Genomic DNA, 17,218 nt, shown 5'->3' with positions numbered 1-17,218 from the left:
AGGGACCAAAGTAGGAGAGACTCTTTTTTCCAGATTCTGTTTGCATAGTTGGCACTTTGAATTTCAACCAGCTATTTGATCTTAAGTTATGGGAGTTGTTTATCGCTACAAACGTAGAGCAGATGTATGAGGGTAGTCTGCCCAGGATGGCCTTGTATATGAACATGTACCAATGTCGCATTCTGCGCAGGGCAAGGGAGGACCATCCAACCAGGTCGTACAAGGTACGACCTGGAAAGAAAGAAAGAAAGAAAGAAAGAAAGAAAGAAAGAAAGAAAGAAAGAAATGCCCAAGTCAAAAAGAGGCAAGGCAAGAAGAGTACATTTAGACATTAGCAAAAATCATTTAAATGGTAAATGGCCTGCATTTATATAGCGCTTTTATCCAAAGCGCTTTACAATCAGTAGATAGTCTACATTCACCCATTCATACACCAATGGCGGCAGGCTACCACGCAGGGTGCCTACACACCATCGGGAGCAAGGAGGGTTAAGTGTCTTGCCCAAGGACACAACGACAGCAGCTGGGAGGGAGCGGGGATCGAACCGCCAACCCTTGCGTCATTGGCCGACCCGCTCTACCTCCTGAGCTAAAGCCGCCATTTAGACATTAGCAAAAATTTACAGTAGCTACTATATACAATTGTGGTATAAAGTCTATATTTTTTATATTTATATAGACGGTTTTCACGGAATTGTGTTGCTACGGGAACAGTTTGAACGCTATCTTATTTCCTGTCAGCTATTGCATTAGCAAACATTGCAACAGGAAGTAAGCTAGGGGCAATTTTGAATGTTTATGTTGTCAAATTAAAAGCGTCTATATAAAGGAATGTAAATTTACAGTAACTACTATAATAATTGTGGTGTAAGTGTCTATTTTAAATACGTATATCTGGAGGAATGTACATGTATAGTAAATGTGTAAATACACTACATAGGATCGTAAACTAAGGCTTAAATACAGAAGTTTCAGATATTGCAGTTATCTGCAGTTCAATATGAACGAGCCATTGAGTCAGGTATCGCACGGTTATTTCCCAGAGATTGATGGAAAATCGGCTCTGTGGTCTTTTTAACTGACCTCTGCATCCCAGTACCGTAAATTCCGGACTATAAGCCGCACCTTTTTTCCCGTTTTTTGGCCTTTTTTGGCCCCTGCGGCTTATATAACGGTGCGGCTTATCTATGGATTTTTTCCAAAAAAAAAAAAAATCTCTCTTTTTTAGCACTCTTTCTAACTATAAATCCTATATAACTATAATAAGTTTTAATTTCCTCTCTTGCCCTCTTTTCACCACACTGTATGACACTGTATGACACTGTGTGCACTGTAAAAAACAACACAGGTGGTGTTGTGTTATGTTGTTTTGTTGAAATGTTAATAAATGGGAGCTTCCTCAAACAGCCATCTCTTTCCCGACAATCCCCTCTGTGCATGAACCCTTATGGTAATTAAACATTAAAACACAAAAAAATAAAAAAAATAAAAATAAAATACCATTAACTCATTGAGTGCCATGGACGTCTTTCGACGTCCAATTAAATAGTGACGTAGAGTGCCACGGACGTCTTTCGACGTCCAATGCGTTTTTTGACGGTGGGACGTCGATCAAAGCCTTCCGCATTTCCTGTACAACTATTGTAGCTATTGGAGGTCTATAACCTATTTTACAGAACCCTTAGGTGGCGACAGTGCTCTCCAGGTTAACAGAAAGGCAGAGAAAAACAGAGAATAAGTCGTTGGGGAAACGGAAATCGCATCGCATCCGTATGCATCGATATGCATGAAGCGTTTTAACGTTAGATGTGCCCGCAGCAGCCAATCTGCTCCCACAATTGAGCTCCTCCATGTCCGCTGCGACAGCCCAGGCCATTCGCATGATCAGCCGTGGAGTTATTATTCTCAACTGGAAGCATAGGAGCCGGTGACAAGCACACGCGGAAGGCTGTAAAAAAGCTGAATGTCGTGCACCCTTCACAGTGCAGAGCAAATTCAGCAGAGAGCCACCTCCCATACAGAGGAGTGTGCAGTTGAGGCGGGGCGGGGCGGGGGGGGGGGGGGGGGGGGGGCACGCAGAGCAGCACACAACACTGACCCAGACAGACCCAGGCAGCAGGACAGGGTTGGCAAACGCAAGCCAGAATATCCGATGCCCACCAGCAGCAAATCAAGAAAGCAAAGAAGCTGCAACCAGCAGCGCACGCAGGGGCCAGCGCTGCTGGTTGCAGCTAAAAATATTATTCTGCCAAACAAAATTCCCTGGCCTTCACTGTTTTATTGAAGGAAATTATTTTTGAGGTGTGACTACATCAGAAAATTAGCTTCAGAGTCAGTGATGTGTTTGAAATGTTTAATTTCACAAAAGGGCCATTATCTCAGCTTCTAGAAAAAAACTGCTCTTTTTTGTTAAATCAAGCTATCTTCTCCGGCTGATAACTAAAGAACGGAAAATGATATCAATAAACCTGTTTTTGCTGATGATAGAAAAGAGTCTCATCGTTCTTTTTGCGTGTTCATTGTTTACATAGTAATATCACACAATATTCTGTGGGCCTCGAGAAATCACTGAAAAAAGCTCTGAAACTCTGGCACTGGGAGCGTCCGTTCTCCAAAAGTGGCTGGCACTCAATGAGTTAAAACACCTGCGGCTTATAGTCCGGTGCGGCTTATATAAGAAAAAAATAGTCAACTTTGCAGGTGCGGCTTATACACCGGTGCGGCTTATAGTCCGGAATTTACGGTAAATAGCTCGCTCCCTCTGCAGGCACAACAATGAGAAGACGTTATACTGACCTCTGCATCCCAGTAAATAGCTCGCTTCCTCTGCAGGCACAACAATGAGAAGATGTTATACTGACCTCTGCATCCCAGTAAATAGCTCGCTTCCTCTGCAGGCACAACAATGAGAAGATGTTATACTGACCTCTGCATCCCAGTAAATAGCTCGCTTCCTCTGCAGGCACAACAATGAGAAGATGTTATACTGACCTCTGCATCCCAGTAAATAGCTTGCTTCCTCTGCAGGCACAACAATGAGAAGACGTTATACTGACCTCTGCATCCCAGTAAATAGCTCGCTTCCTCTGCAGGCACAACAATGAGAAGACGTTATACTGACCTCTGCATCCCAGTAAATAGCTCGCTTCCTCTGCAGGCACAACAATGAGAAGACGTTATACTGACCTCTGCATCCCAGTAAATAGCTCGCTTCCTCTGCAGGCACAACAATGAGAAGATGTTATACTGACCTCTGCATCCCAGTAAATAGCTCGCTTCCTCTGCAGGCACAACAATGAGAAGATGTTATACTGACCTCTGCATCCCAGTAAATAGCTCGCTTCCTCTGCAGGCACAACAATGAGAAGATGTTATACTGACCTCTGCATCCCAGTAAATAGCTCGCTTCCTCTGCAGGCACAACAATGAGAAGACGTTATACTGACCTCTGCATCCCAGTAAATAGCTCGCTTCCTCTGCAGGCACAACAATGAGAAGACGTTATACTGACCTCTGCATCCCAGTAAATAGCTCGCTTCCTCTGCAGGCACAACAATGAGAAGATGTTATACTGACCTCTGCATCCCAGTAAATAGCTCGCTTCCTCTGCAGGCACAACAATGAGAAGATGTTATACTGACCTCTGCATCCCAGTAAATAGCTCGCTTCCTCTGCAGGCACAACAATGAGAAGATGTTATACTGACCTCTGCATCCCAGTAAATAGCTCGCTTCCTCTGCAGGCACAACAATGAGAAGACGTTATACTGACCTCTGCATCCCAGTAAATAGCTCGCTTCCTCTGCAGGCACAACAATGAGAAGACCTTCCTGATTTGGATCAACGAGGAGGATCACACCAGGGTCATCTCCATGGAGAAGGGAGGCAACATGAAGAGAGTCTTTGACAGGTTCTGCAGAGGCCTCAAGGAGGTGTGTGTGTGTGTGTGTGTGTGTGTGTGTGTGTGTGTGTGTGTGTGTGTGTGTGTGTGTGTGTGCACGTGGACGTGGACACACATCCCAGTCGTATACTGGCCTCCAACCATATTAAACACGCACTCGCGCGCGTGCACACACTGTCTCTCTCTGTCTGTCTGTCTCTCTCTCTCTCTCTCTCTCCAAGTAAAGCCACACAAACATAAACTATTTATCCAAGTGATCCAAGTTCCCCATTAGAGAAAGAGCAGTGGGCAACATTTGGTCTGGCACTGCACTGTAACCATGACTGCTATGAAGCACACACACACCTCCCTGCAGCACAGCAAAGTTGTGCCAGTGTTTATATACTGGAGAAGTCCACACCCATCGCCCCAGAGCTATACCAGCTCTATGAGACAAATAATCCTCCAGTTAAAACTAGAGTTGTTGAAATACCAGTATCGGAAATGCCTCCGATACTGGTATTGGAACAACTCTAGTAGACTCGTGTACTCGCAGATACCCGATCGCGAGTACGCGAGTCTATGCACCGATCCGATACCACGTCATTTATTAGCCCTGAAAAACATAGTTTCACCCGGATAAAACAGCTGTTTTCCCGGAAATCAAAGGGATTACCTGAGCCAGGCCATACAACAAAGATAGCAAGCAATCTTATTGCATCCATACAGGGTTAGTAGTATATACCGCTGTTAAAAAAATAAAATAATAATACATCATTTATTTTTAAACACACTGGTATTGGATCAGTACTCTGTACTGGCTGATAGTTCAGGTATCGGAACATCTCTAGTTAAGACAGTAAGACTTGATGTCTTTAAATAATTAAAATAATTGTCACTGAAGAAATTAAGAATTAACACTGAAAAACTAAGACTCCACAGTGGAAAGTTTGTTGTGTACGCATACTATGTAAATCTGACAGAGCTCCCAAAGACCAAATATTGTATGGATAAAACACAGTCTTGTCTCTCTCTCTCTCTCTCTCTCTCCCTCCCTCTCTCTCTCTCTCTCTCTCTCGCTCTCCCTCCCTCCCTCAGGTGGAGCGTCTGATCCAGGAGAAAGGTTGGGAGTTTATGTGGAACGAGAGGCTGGGTTACGTGCTCACCTGCCCCTCCAACCTGGGCACAGGGCTCCGGGCCGGGGTCCATGTCAAACTGCCCCACCTCAGTAAGGTAAGCCTCGCATCGCAGGAGGACCACCTCAGTAATAGTAACCCTACCTACAGTAACACTGACTAAACACATGTTCATGTAGTAGTAACCCTACAGTAACACTGACTAAACACATGTTCATGTAGTAGTAACCCTACAGTAACACTGACTAAACACATGTTCATGTAATAGTAACCCTACAGCAGCAGGGGTGTCCAAACTGTTTTGAACGGGGCCCAGATTAGATCATGTGAAAATACCGGGGGGCCGGCCAGCTGCTTCTCACATCATATGGGTTATAAAAAAAAAACATAAAATACAATTGTAGTCTGTAGGATTTTGTTTACCATCTGAAAACATGAGTTCTGCCTGTGTTGTTCCTATTAGTGCTTGTCTACAAACTGTATGATAGTGCTGTCATCGTTAGTGAACGGAAAAAATGCAAATTGAACTCGCTTGATTAACCAACACTGTGTGGAGAGCCATATAGTATGTTTCGAGAGATAAGCCGAGGGGCCACTTAAAATCGGGCCGCGGGCTGCAATTGGCCCCCGGGCCGGACTTTGGACATGCCTGCCCTACAGTAAAAGCTTTTGCACACAAAGTCCGTATTTTCGTCCGAAATTGACGCACGGAAAAAAAAAAGAATACGACCTAATTTGTGTCAATCATCATTGACACACCGTCCGACAATTACGTCCCTCATTTAAGTTTTCGGACGAGGTTCGATTTTCTGCGTTTTTCGCATCAGTCAATAGATTTTTGCGAGCTGGGACCCCGTCTGTGTTTTCAGATGACGGATTAAAAAACACGCATATGAAAACAATCGGACTGTGTGTGCAAAGATCTTCACACTGACCAAATACATTCACACATTGAGCACTATGCTAATTGAAGCTATATAGAAGAACACTTCCCTCTCTGCCCCCTGCAGGACGCACGCTTCAGTAAGATCCTGGAGAACCTGCGCCTGCAGAAGCGTGGGACGGGCGGGGTGGACACCGCCGCCGTGGGCGGTACCTTCGACATCTCCAACCTGGACCGCCTGGGGCTGTCTGAGGTACGAACACTGAGAGAGATCCACACAGGGGTGGGGCTGTCTGAGGTACGAACACTGAGAGAGATCCACACAGGGGTGGGGCTGTCTGAGGTACGAACACTGAGAGAGATCCACACAGGGGTGCGGCCAAAGTAAAGGCAAAGGGAGTGACTGAGTATAAATGAAACTTGTATATCACGCTTGGTTGTACTGGGAGGCTCTCAGGTGTGGAGTTGTATGGATATCAAACAGGGCAGTGCTGCTGCTTTACCCAGTCAATCTTTCCTGGGTAAATAAAGGTGGAGAGGACTAGTATTTGTATAGCGTTGTAATGTTATCAGCTGAAAGCTGCTAACAACGTCTTTGTGACCGGACTCAACAGAGTTTGTGAGAAATGTGGTCTTAATTGTGAGAAACACAACTGAGATAGAAGCTACTTGCACTAACAATACGGTGGCACAGTGGCATAGTGGTAGCGCTGTCGCCACACAGCTAGAAGGTCCTGGGTTCGATTCCCGCCTGGGACGCTGTGGGCACTGAATGTGTGACCCCCCATGTCTTCAGTGACTACTGCCCAGGTGGGCTATCTCGTCAAAAGGGCCTTTCTGTGTGGAGTTTGCATGTTCTCCCCGTGCTCTCCTGGTGTTCCTCCATACAAAATCGATATGGACTACCCCGTAAAAACATGCAGAAGATCGTCATATGACCAGTGACGACAACATTTGAAGCTGCCCACTGCTCCTGGCTGCCCCCCGGAGGAAGGACAAGTCTGGATGGGATAAATGCACGGACTGTGTTTCACCGGCCACCGTCAGCATGGCTGTGTGTGTGGCTGGCTGCATGCGTGTGTTGGGTGTGTTCGTGTGACAAATAAAGACGGGTTTGTCCGTCCAGTTCTTCTTCTTCTTGGTTTGAGATAGAAGCTACTTGCACAAACAATACCACTGCTTTGAGATAGAAGCTACTTGCACTAACAATACCACTGCTTTGAGATAGAAGCTACTTGTACCAACAATACCACTGCTTTGAGATAGAAGCTACTTGTACCAACAATACCACCGCTTTGAGATAGAAGCTACTTGCACTAACAATACCACTGCTTTGAGATAGAAGCTACTTGTACCAACAATACCACCGCTTTGAGATAGAAGCTACTTGTACCAACAATACCACCGCTTTGAGATAGAAGCTACTTGTACCAACAATACCACTGCTTTGAGATAGAAGCTACTTGTACCAACAATACCACCGCTTTGAGATAGAAGCTACTTGCACTAACAATACCACTGCTTTGAGATAGAAGCTACTTGCACTAACAATACCACTGCTTTGAGATAGAAGCTACTTGCACCAACAATACCACTGCTTTGAGATAGAAGCTACTTGCACTAACAATACCACTGCTTTGAGATAGAAGCTACTTGCACCAACAATACCACTGCTTTGAGATAGAAGCTACTTGTACCAACAATACCACTGCTTTGAGATAGAAGCTACTTGCACTAACAATACCACTGCTTTGAGATAGAAGCTACTTGCACTAACAATACCACTGCTTTGAGATAGAAGCTACTTGCACTAACAATACCACTGCTTTGAGATAGAAGCTACTTGTACCAACAATACCACTGCTTTGAGATAGAAGCTACTTGTACCAACAATACCACCGCTTTGAGATAGAAGCTACTTGCACTAACAATACCACTGCTTTGAGATAGAAGCTACTTGTACCAACAATACCACCGCTTTGAGATAGAAGCTACTTGTACCAACAATACCACCGCTTTGAGATAGAAGCTACTTGTACCAACAATACCACTGCTTTGAGATAGAAGCTACTTGTACCAACAATACCACCGCTTTGAGATAGAAGCTACTTGCACTAACAATACCACTGCTTTGAGATAGAAGCTACTTGCACTAACAATACCACTGCTTTGAGATAGAAGCTACTTGCACCAACAATACCACTGCTTTGAGATAGAAGCTACTTGCACTAACAATACCACTGCTTTGAGATAGAAGCTACTTGCACCAACAATACCACTGCTTTGAGATAGAAGCTACTTGTACCAACAATACCACTGCTTTGAGATAGAAGCTACTTGCACTAACAATACCACTGCTTTGAGATAGAAGCTACTTGCACTAACAATACCACTGCTTTGAGATAGAAGCTACTTGCACTAACAATACCACTGCTTTGAGATAGAAGCTACTTGCACCAACAATACCACTGCTTTGAGATAGAAGCTACTTGCACTAACAATACCACTGCTTTGAGATAGAAGCTACTTGTACCAACAATACCACTGCTTTGAGATAGAAGCTACTTGCACTAACAATACCACTGCTTTGAGATAGAAGCTACTTGCACCAACAATACCACTGCTTTGAGATAGAAGCTACTTGCACTAACAATACCACTGCTTTGACATAGAAGCTACTTGTACCAACAATACCACTGCTTTGAGATAGAAGCTACTTGCACTAACAATACCACTGCTTTGAGATAGAAGCTACTTGCACTAACAATACCACTGCTTTGAGATAGAAGCTACTTGCACAAACAATACCACTGCTTTGAGATAGAAGCTACTTGTACCAACAATACCACTGCTTTGAGATAGAAGCTACTTGCACTAACAATACCACTGCTTTGAGATAGAAGCTACTTGCACCAACAATACCACTGCTTTGAGATAGAAGCTACTTGCACTAACAATACCACTGCTTTGAGATAGAAGCTACTTGTACCAACAATACCACTGCTTTGAGATAGAAGCTACTTGCACTAACAATACCACTGCTTTGAGATAGAAGCTACTTGTACCAACAATACCACTGCTTTGAGATAGAAGCTACTTGTACCAACAATACCACTGCTTTGAGATAGAAGCTACTTGCACTAACAATACCACTGCTTTGAGATAGAAGCTACTTGCACTAACAATACCACTGCTTTGAGATAGAAGCTACTTGTACCAACAATATCACTGCTTTGAGATAGAAGCTACTTGTACCAACAATACCACTGCTTTGAGATAGAAGCTACTTGCACTAACAATACCACTGCTTTGAGATAGAAGCTACTTGCACTAACAATACCACTGCTTTGAGATAGAAGCTACTTGTACCAACAATACCACTGCTTTGAGATAGAAGCTACTTGTACCAACAATACCACTGCTTTGAGATAGAAGCTACTTGCACTAACAATACCACTGCTTTGAGATAGAAGCTACTTGTCGCCACCATGGTCTCATTTGTTTACGGTAAATTACAACAAGATGTCAACATGTTGCACGTAGCACCTTCATGAATCCATGCAGTTATCGGAGAGCTAGCCATGGAGAATGACTGGGAGAGGAGAGGAGAGGAGAGGAGAGGGTGGGGCCTGGCTGTCGCATCTGTCCTTGTTATTTCCTTGGTCATGCTGTCATTCCTGTGACAGAGAAGATACAATGGACCTTCTCTATTGTTGTGTGTGTGTGTGTGTGTGTGTGTGTGTGTGTGTGTGTGTGTGTGTTGATTACATGGAGAATCTTGAACCATGTCTTGGTGCAGTACAGAGTGTGCACTGTGCAGTACTCGGGATAATGTCCCAGTTTTGTTTTCAGGTGCAGATTGTGACTCACTCCTCTCGGTGGATCCTGGTTTTGGACCTGGGTCCAATATGATTTACAGATATGTTCTGTTTGTTTGTTTAAGCCCACATAGGAACCAGGTGAAACAATACAAGAAGAGTCAGGCAGATTGCTCAGTGGTTAGCGCTGTTAGCTTCACAGTAAGTGAGGCGGCTGCATAGACGGTGATGTAATTGACGCGCAGGTCATCAGTAGTGTCTGTGACATTAAGAAGATTCCAACTCCAGTTTCTCATCATGAAGAATGTGCCCACCGTTGAATGATCTTCAACGACATGATTGGAAAGAACCCATACCGATGCAGTGCAAATCTTCATACAAACATAATTATTCCACAAAACACCAAAACGCAGCGACGCCGGCGGTCAAACACTGTATTGCTCTGCATCTAGCGACACACACCTGAGCCCTGTACCACGAAGCTCGACTAGTGGTTTAGCCAGTGTAGCGAAGCTTGTGTGCTCGCTGGAGGCGAAGCGTTTGGGCTTGCCTCGTGAAGTGTGCTGGATCGTGGATGAGGGCTCACGCGCTCTGATCGGTCAGAATCACGGAGATGGAGGTAGGGACCGACTTGTCGGTCCTGGGACTCGGTTGAAATACCACTGGGATGACTGGGTGTAAGGCAATCAGGCACCAGGGCCTGGCCGGTTGGAGGATGGCCAGGATTCAATTCGGGTCCGGGTTTGGTCGCGGTGAAGGTATACATCATGAAGGAAAGGGAATCTCTGGAATCAAGCTGGAATCTCTTGGAGGAGGTTAGTCAAGCTGGAATCTCTTGGATGAGGTTAGTCAAGCCTAGAAGTGAGTCGTCTTAAAGTTAATATCCCAGTTGTGGCTTATATGCTCGCGTTTCGGTGTATGACATCACGTCATTGGTGATGTCACAACGTTCTAGGGAGCTATGACATCATCGATGTTACGTCTGACATTGCCGATGACCTCACAGGTGAGCTCTATGCTATGACATCATCAGTGTCATTGTTGATGATGTCATCATCATTACGTCGTGGCGCGCCGGCTGGTGGGCATCGACTGCCCCAGGAACAGGCTTGACGGTGGGCCATTATGGGCCCTTTTCTACAGCCAGGTAACTTCAGGTTTAACCCTGGTTTGGCCGTGCTACAAAGCTAGTTAACTTCTTACCGACATATATTTCCATAGCAACTTATGCTTCACACTTAACCTGGTCCGCAGCAGGTTAAGTTGCAAGGATAAGATTAGACCTTAAATACACCGCCCACGAACCAATCGAATCAGCAGTTTGGAAAAATGGCCAACCCCTTTCTGGACGAGTTTCCTATCGAGGAAGGAGCACGAATTGTAAGGGGGGCTCTGAGGAGAGAAAGAGTGTTTCGCGACCGGCAGGATCCATTTGATCATTCAGAGGATTATCTGTACGAGAGATATCGCTTCTCCAGTGACGGATTAAGATATTTGTGTGATTTGTTGCAGCCCCTATCTTGCTAACGTGACCCTCTGTAGCCATGCCCTGTCTGTGCCACAGATGGTTTGCATCGCCCTACGCTTTTTCGCGTCGGGGGCTTTCATGCATAGTGTCGGGGATAAGATCAAAACCCATGAAAGACCCACCTGCTTACCAATCAGCTCTCTGGAAACAGCGAGTCACCATTCACATGGTCCCCATATGAAAAATACATTGCATTCAAATGAAAAAGAAAAAAGAAAAAAAAAGGCTCCTGTTGAATTAATCAAGGACTGAAGCCTTGCACTTGTTGCAGGCTACATTTTAATTAAGCCCTACTTACCACTTTGGAATATGTTTTTATATATTCATTTTTGTGCTCTCAAGTAGCCTAGATACGTTGTTTGACCCCGCTGATCGATTGCAGCTGAATAGTGAGTGGAGAAATATCACTAAACCGGCATAAAAAGGTTACATAAACGTCTCCATATATGTGACCACATAATAGTCTATTTTTTATAAATGAAATCTATGCCCGCACGTACCGTGTCGATTCAGTTCAGAAGCATTTTTTTATTTTATTATCATTCTTTTTTTTATTGATTAGCCTATAGGAATTATTCAATCAGTGCGACTAAACACATCATGAGATCATTATTATTCATTGAGCCTAAATGGTCTATACATACGGATTTTGGACTGAGATAGATTACACATTGCTTCCACAAAAGACATGCCGGTTTTGAGTTTATTGAGAGGGTGAATTGAGCTGCTGTAGATAGCCTACATGGAGGTAGAAACCGCTCTTCAAAGAAATTACTGGTGTGGATAAAAGTGGTCACTTTAGACAGTCATTCGCGAACAGTAATAATATCCAACGCAGATTTTTATTTGTGGTTTCATTCAATGAGGAAATAGGCGTGTCTGGCGCTGTAGGAGTTGGAGCAGTCCATATTGCATTGTGATTGGCAGTTGTTAAAAACCATGCCTCTTTTGCGGGCACGAGCTCCAGTGCACGGGCATTTTCATGTGCACGAGCTCTCAGCTTGATTAGAAAAACCTGGTTGGAGTTAACGAGTGGCAACCGACGTTCGTAGTACAAGTTAACTACAATCGAGCTTATCTGGTTTAGACAAACCAGATCAAGGGACAGATCCTGGATCTTCTTATCCAACATTCGTGGTATAGGGCCCTGTTGAGTGAATGCACCCCACCTGTCTAAATAAATAACCTGTGACGACTCAAGCAACCAGTGGTCCAAGGGTGTCACCTTGTGACCAGTTTAGTAGCATGCATAGAAAACCATGACATGGCTCCTACAGTAAAAAAGTCCCAGGTTCACTTCCTGTCTCTGGCCCTTTCTGGAGTTTGCATGTTTTCCCAGCATTCACCTGGGTTTCCTCCAGGTGATCCACTCTCCTCACACAGACCAAAGACCTGTTAGGTCAGGTGGATTGGAGACATTAAAGGAATAGTTCACCCAAAAATAAAAATTCTGTGTGATGTGTGAGTCCATATAACACACAGGGAGCTTGCCAGCACACATTTGTAGCAGCTTCTCCACAACAACTGAAGTCAATGGAGACCTGTTCTTTAGAGTTCCAAAACAAAAACAGACAAACAATCACACTGAATAGAAATATTTGTTGCAAATATTTCTATATTCTTTCTATATACCTTTATACCTTTCTAGGGTGGTGCAGTGGTAAGCGCTGTCGCCTCACAGCTCGAAGGTCCTGGGTTCGATTCTCACCTGGGACGCTGTGAACGCTGTGAATGCGTGCTGTGAATGCGTGCCCGTCCGCATGTCCTCGAGTGCCCACCGCCCGGGTGGGGTCGTCAAAAGGGCCTTTCTGTGTGGAGTTTGCATGTTCTCCCCGTGCCTCCCGGGGGTTTCCTTCATATAGGAACCCCCTTCACCAAAACATGCAATATCCTGGTTGCTAATGTGGTTCCTCCTCTGGTCGTTAAGGACGCCTGTTCGGAGGGAGGGGAACCGGTTGGAATAGCGTGAACCTCCCACATGCTATGTCCTACCAGTGAAGCTTCCCCTGTCAGGTGAAAAGAAGCGGCTGGCTAACTGCCCATGTCTCGGAGGAAGCATGGAGCCAGTTTCGGCTCTCCCCAGACCGGCAGAGGGTGGAGCAGCAACCAGGATAAATAAAAGTAAATTAGCACTTAAGGCTGGCTCACACTACAGGATTTTCGGGCCGATTTATGCCCGATTCACCCCTCCCGAGAATCGGAGGAGAAATCTGGCCTGGCAGCTTGCCAAGCTTGGTCGGGCCCGACGTTCAGCACCGATTATCTTGTAGTGTGAGCTGTTTGCAGATCCAATCTTAAGCCTCCCGATCTGCTCAAAGCCTCATCGGGGCCGTCCCGATCATATCAAACATGTTTGATATTTAGGACTGAAAATCTGCGCGAATACATCATTCTGCTGCTGCGCGAGACTCCCGTCGTTAATTGACGCGGCTCATTTGATGCGCTGCACTGCAGGTATCAGATAGGCTACCAAATACCAACAGCACAGAACCACGAGTATTTGGGGGAAAATGTCACTCATTTATATCACAATGAATGACCAATGAATAAAAAGTTGTTATATCGTAGTTTTGAGCCCCTGCCAGTCAGAGGCTGTAATCTCCTACCTGTCTATCAGCCAGGCAGTGTGGGGGGAAAAGGCATTGCTGCTGCGGGAAGCAATCCAGTCTATCCAAACTTTTGCCGATCTCATGACATGCAGCAGGGAAATATATTTTGGTAGGCCATGTGTTTGTGTTCTCACTTGTACAGACAATAGAGTCGCGTTGTTTACACGCATGCTAACTACCGTGAGATTCATTTGTTTGGCGAGACGGGCATGAAAATGAGGAAACGAGAGAGAGAGGTGAGGTGGGGGCGGAGCGCTTTGGTCACTGCTGGATATGGACAAAGTCCACCTGTGTTTCAACCTATGGTTTCAACTGGTATGAGGATGAGTAGATCATGACGCAATTTCCTGTCCTGAATGTTTCCCTGCCCCCATGTGACCCTAAAAGGGAGTGATAAATGAGTTGGGGAAGAGATAAATAAATCCTTGTCATAGAAGGAGGTCGGTGTTGGCAGCCAAGCAGAACATTGCGGTTCTCTGACTCCATCCACTCCTACACCGTCTGAGGGCCGAGGAGTCCGGAGAGGGAGGGAGAGAGAGAGAGAGAGAGAGGGAGAGAGAGGGAGAGAGAGAGGGAGGGAGAGGGAGAGAGAGAGGGAGGGAGGGAGAGAGAGAGGGAGGGAGAGAGAGAGAGAGAGAGGGAGAGAGAGGGAGAGAGAGGGAGAGAGAGGGAGGGAGGGAGAGAGAGAGAGAGGGAGGGAGAGAGAGAGAGAGAGAGAGAGAGAAGAGAGAGAGAGAGAGAGAGAGAGAGAGAGAGAGAGGGAACCACTACAGCAAAACCAGGAAAGGCAATGATTCAAAAGGCCTTTCAAAAATGTTGTCCCTGAAAAATAATGGAGAGCCACCTTTGCTCCAATCACAGCAGATCAAATTAACTATGTGCAAAAACGAAATCTTAATTTCTGGAAAAAACTAGCTTATAGGTCTTTCGTCGTGGTAAATTAGGGATGCACCAAGATGAAAATTTTGGCAGATACCGATAACTGATATTAACATTGCCGATAACCGATATTTAAGATAAGATCTGCATGAAAACAAGTTTCTATCATAATCAAATTGTAAACACTCTGAATTTGAAATACTAATGTCTTTCTTCTTTCCAAAACATTTGGAAAAGCTCATAAATCATAGATTTACTTCATTGCTTCCTTTCAATATGAAAAATGTGGCCGATACCGATAACCAATATTAACATTGGTGTTACTTTGCTCATCGGACCGATACAGATATATATTAAAAAAAATGATGAACATACATCGGCCGATACGTTCTGATTGCTGATATATCGTGCGTCCTTAAATCAAATACATTTTCTCTCTCACAGGTCCACCTGGTGCAGACGGTGGTCGATGGAGTCAACTACCTGATCGAGTGTGAGAAGAAACTGGAGCGAGGCCAGGACATCAAGGTGCCCCCACCCCCCAAGCAGTTCAAGTAGACACTGACCCCTGACCCCTGACCCCACCCCACAATCCCCACCCCCCTTGGCACACACATACGGTATGCACAAACCATCCTCCTCTGTGCCCATAGATACGGTTAATATCTATGCCATTGCCTCACCCACATACTATATGCATCTCTATAATATAATATAGATATATGATATGATATGATATATGATATATGATATATGATATTATATTATATTATATTATATTATATTATATTATATTATATTATATTCAGCTATCCGTCCAAACCCCCAGCTGGAGCCCCAGAATACTGCATCGGGCCAAATAACTGTAAATTCCAACTAAGCTCTAAGACAGCAGCAAAGGATGCACAAAGTATATACGGTTGTTGTAATGGAGCAAACATGGCCGCCAGTTTGCCACGTTCTGCATGGCCGAACAGTATCTATTGGCTCTGCAACGGCACTCCTACTACTTAGCGCACCAAACCCACCTTTACCCCGCTTAAGAACCTCTCATGCCACATGTCCTTTACTCAGTAGTGTGTCTGTTTCCCTATCCGTCTGTGGTGTTTGTTGTATAATATTCCATCCGTTTGTGCTGTAATCTCCATTGTGGATTGTGTGTACAGAGTTGAGTTGAATGGATTTGAATGTAGAGTAAAACCACGTAAGACTGAGGACACAGAGGATTTGTACGATTGACGACATTGTGACAACAAACCGTTGTGTGGAAGTCACACTCTGCCCGGGCCGGGTTCTGTACTGTAAGCAGCTGAAGCAATATCATTTGAACTCACCATTGAATGTCGCACTGTAACGTCTTTTATTAAAGAAATCATCTATTTAACAGTACCTCTGTCTCTCTCCTTATTTAGCAGTGGAACATTGTATTTCTTCTATTTTCTAAATTACTTGTATTTTTTCCCCCTTGGATTTCCGAGTGGATTTGGCCCCAGCATGAAGGCCAATCTTGGGAGTGACTTACAGTAACCATGGTAAGCTGGAGGAGTGTGATTACCATCAGCCTAGTTGGGTGGTGTCATGTGACAATGAATATTTAGTCAGAGCCATAACAACACTGCATTATGCTTGAAAGACTCTTACACGGGGTATTGTGTGTGTGTGTGTGTGTGTGTGTGTGTGTGTGTGTGTGTGTGTGTGTGTGTGTGTGCGTGTGCGTGCGTGCGTGCGTGCAAAGTTTTGGAAAATCAACTTCTTCTTTTCCAGGTTGATATGGTTGAAATCAATATCATGATAATCACAAAGATTATTTTCGGTGTCGATATGTGTCCCGATATGGTTCACATTATGCAAAATCTCGTTATATCCATTTGAACGGAATGGTAATATTAGGTGCGATGTCAAACAAAATAGAAATATATAAGTAATATTCCTTCAAAAATGTTTCATAACTCATTTTGTCAACTAAAGTAAGTAAAACGAGTAAAGATTCCTCAATTTAGACAACAGAATTGTGTCACGATATGTCAAATCACCATATGATCACAGTATGATTCCACTTGAAGATGTCAAGCGAGAATATAGAATTATCGCCCAGCCCTATGGAAAAGTACTATTGTTCCCCCCTGATACATACTGTATGTAACTGCACATTTTATATAATTATCATATCAACCCAATGTCATGTCACATATTGTGATATTTGATTAGGGTGATATAGCCAGGTTGACTATGATAATTCCCAATCACTGTCAGCATACATCACATAAACGTTGACCAGAAATCTTCAAGAAATGACATGCGGGGGGGGGGGGGGGGGGGGGGGGGGGGGATCTCCACTTTTAAAGCTGAAATGTGTAGGAACCCTGCATATACTGCAAAGACAATCCGTATCCACATCATTCGGTGGTGAATTATTGTGAAATCCTGTAAATATCCAGTGCACCAACATAGTATGCTGAATGGATCGCATGGCGTCCGCCGTCCGC

General features: G+C 44.6%; 1 protein-coding gene across 1 annotated transcript in view; it reads left to right on the top strand.

The window, feature by feature from the left end:
* The window catches only part of LOC310800573 (creatine kinase U-type, mitochondrial-like), a 34,852-nt gene extending 18,731 nt beyond the window's left edge, over positions 1 to 16,121 (top strand). Inside the window, exons 6-9 of the mRNA XM_083663189.1 lie at positions 3,808 to 3,931; positions 4,978 to 5,112; positions 6,026 to 6,151; positions 15,177 to 16,121. Of these exons, the coding sequence (XP_083519315.1) occupies positions 3,808 to 3,931; positions 4,978 to 5,112; positions 6,026 to 6,151; positions 15,177 to 15,290 (499 nt within the window). The 3' untranslated portion in view covers positions 15,291 to 16,121. The remainder of the gene's footprint in view (positions 1 to 3,807; positions 3,932 to 4,977; positions 5,113 to 6,025; positions 6,152 to 15,176) is intronic.
* The last annotated feature ends 1,097 nt before the right edge of the window (positions 16,122 to 17,218 follow it).

The sequence above is a fragment of the Poromitra crassiceps genome (assembly GCF_964638095.1).
Source record: "Poromitra crassiceps genome assembly, chromosome: 30".
Taxonomy (NCBI): domain Eukaryota; kingdom Metazoa; phylum Chordata; class Actinopteri; order Beryciformes; family Melamphaidae; genus Poromitra; species Poromitra crassiceps.
This window is presented reverse-complemented; position numbering and strand designations above follow the sequence as displayed.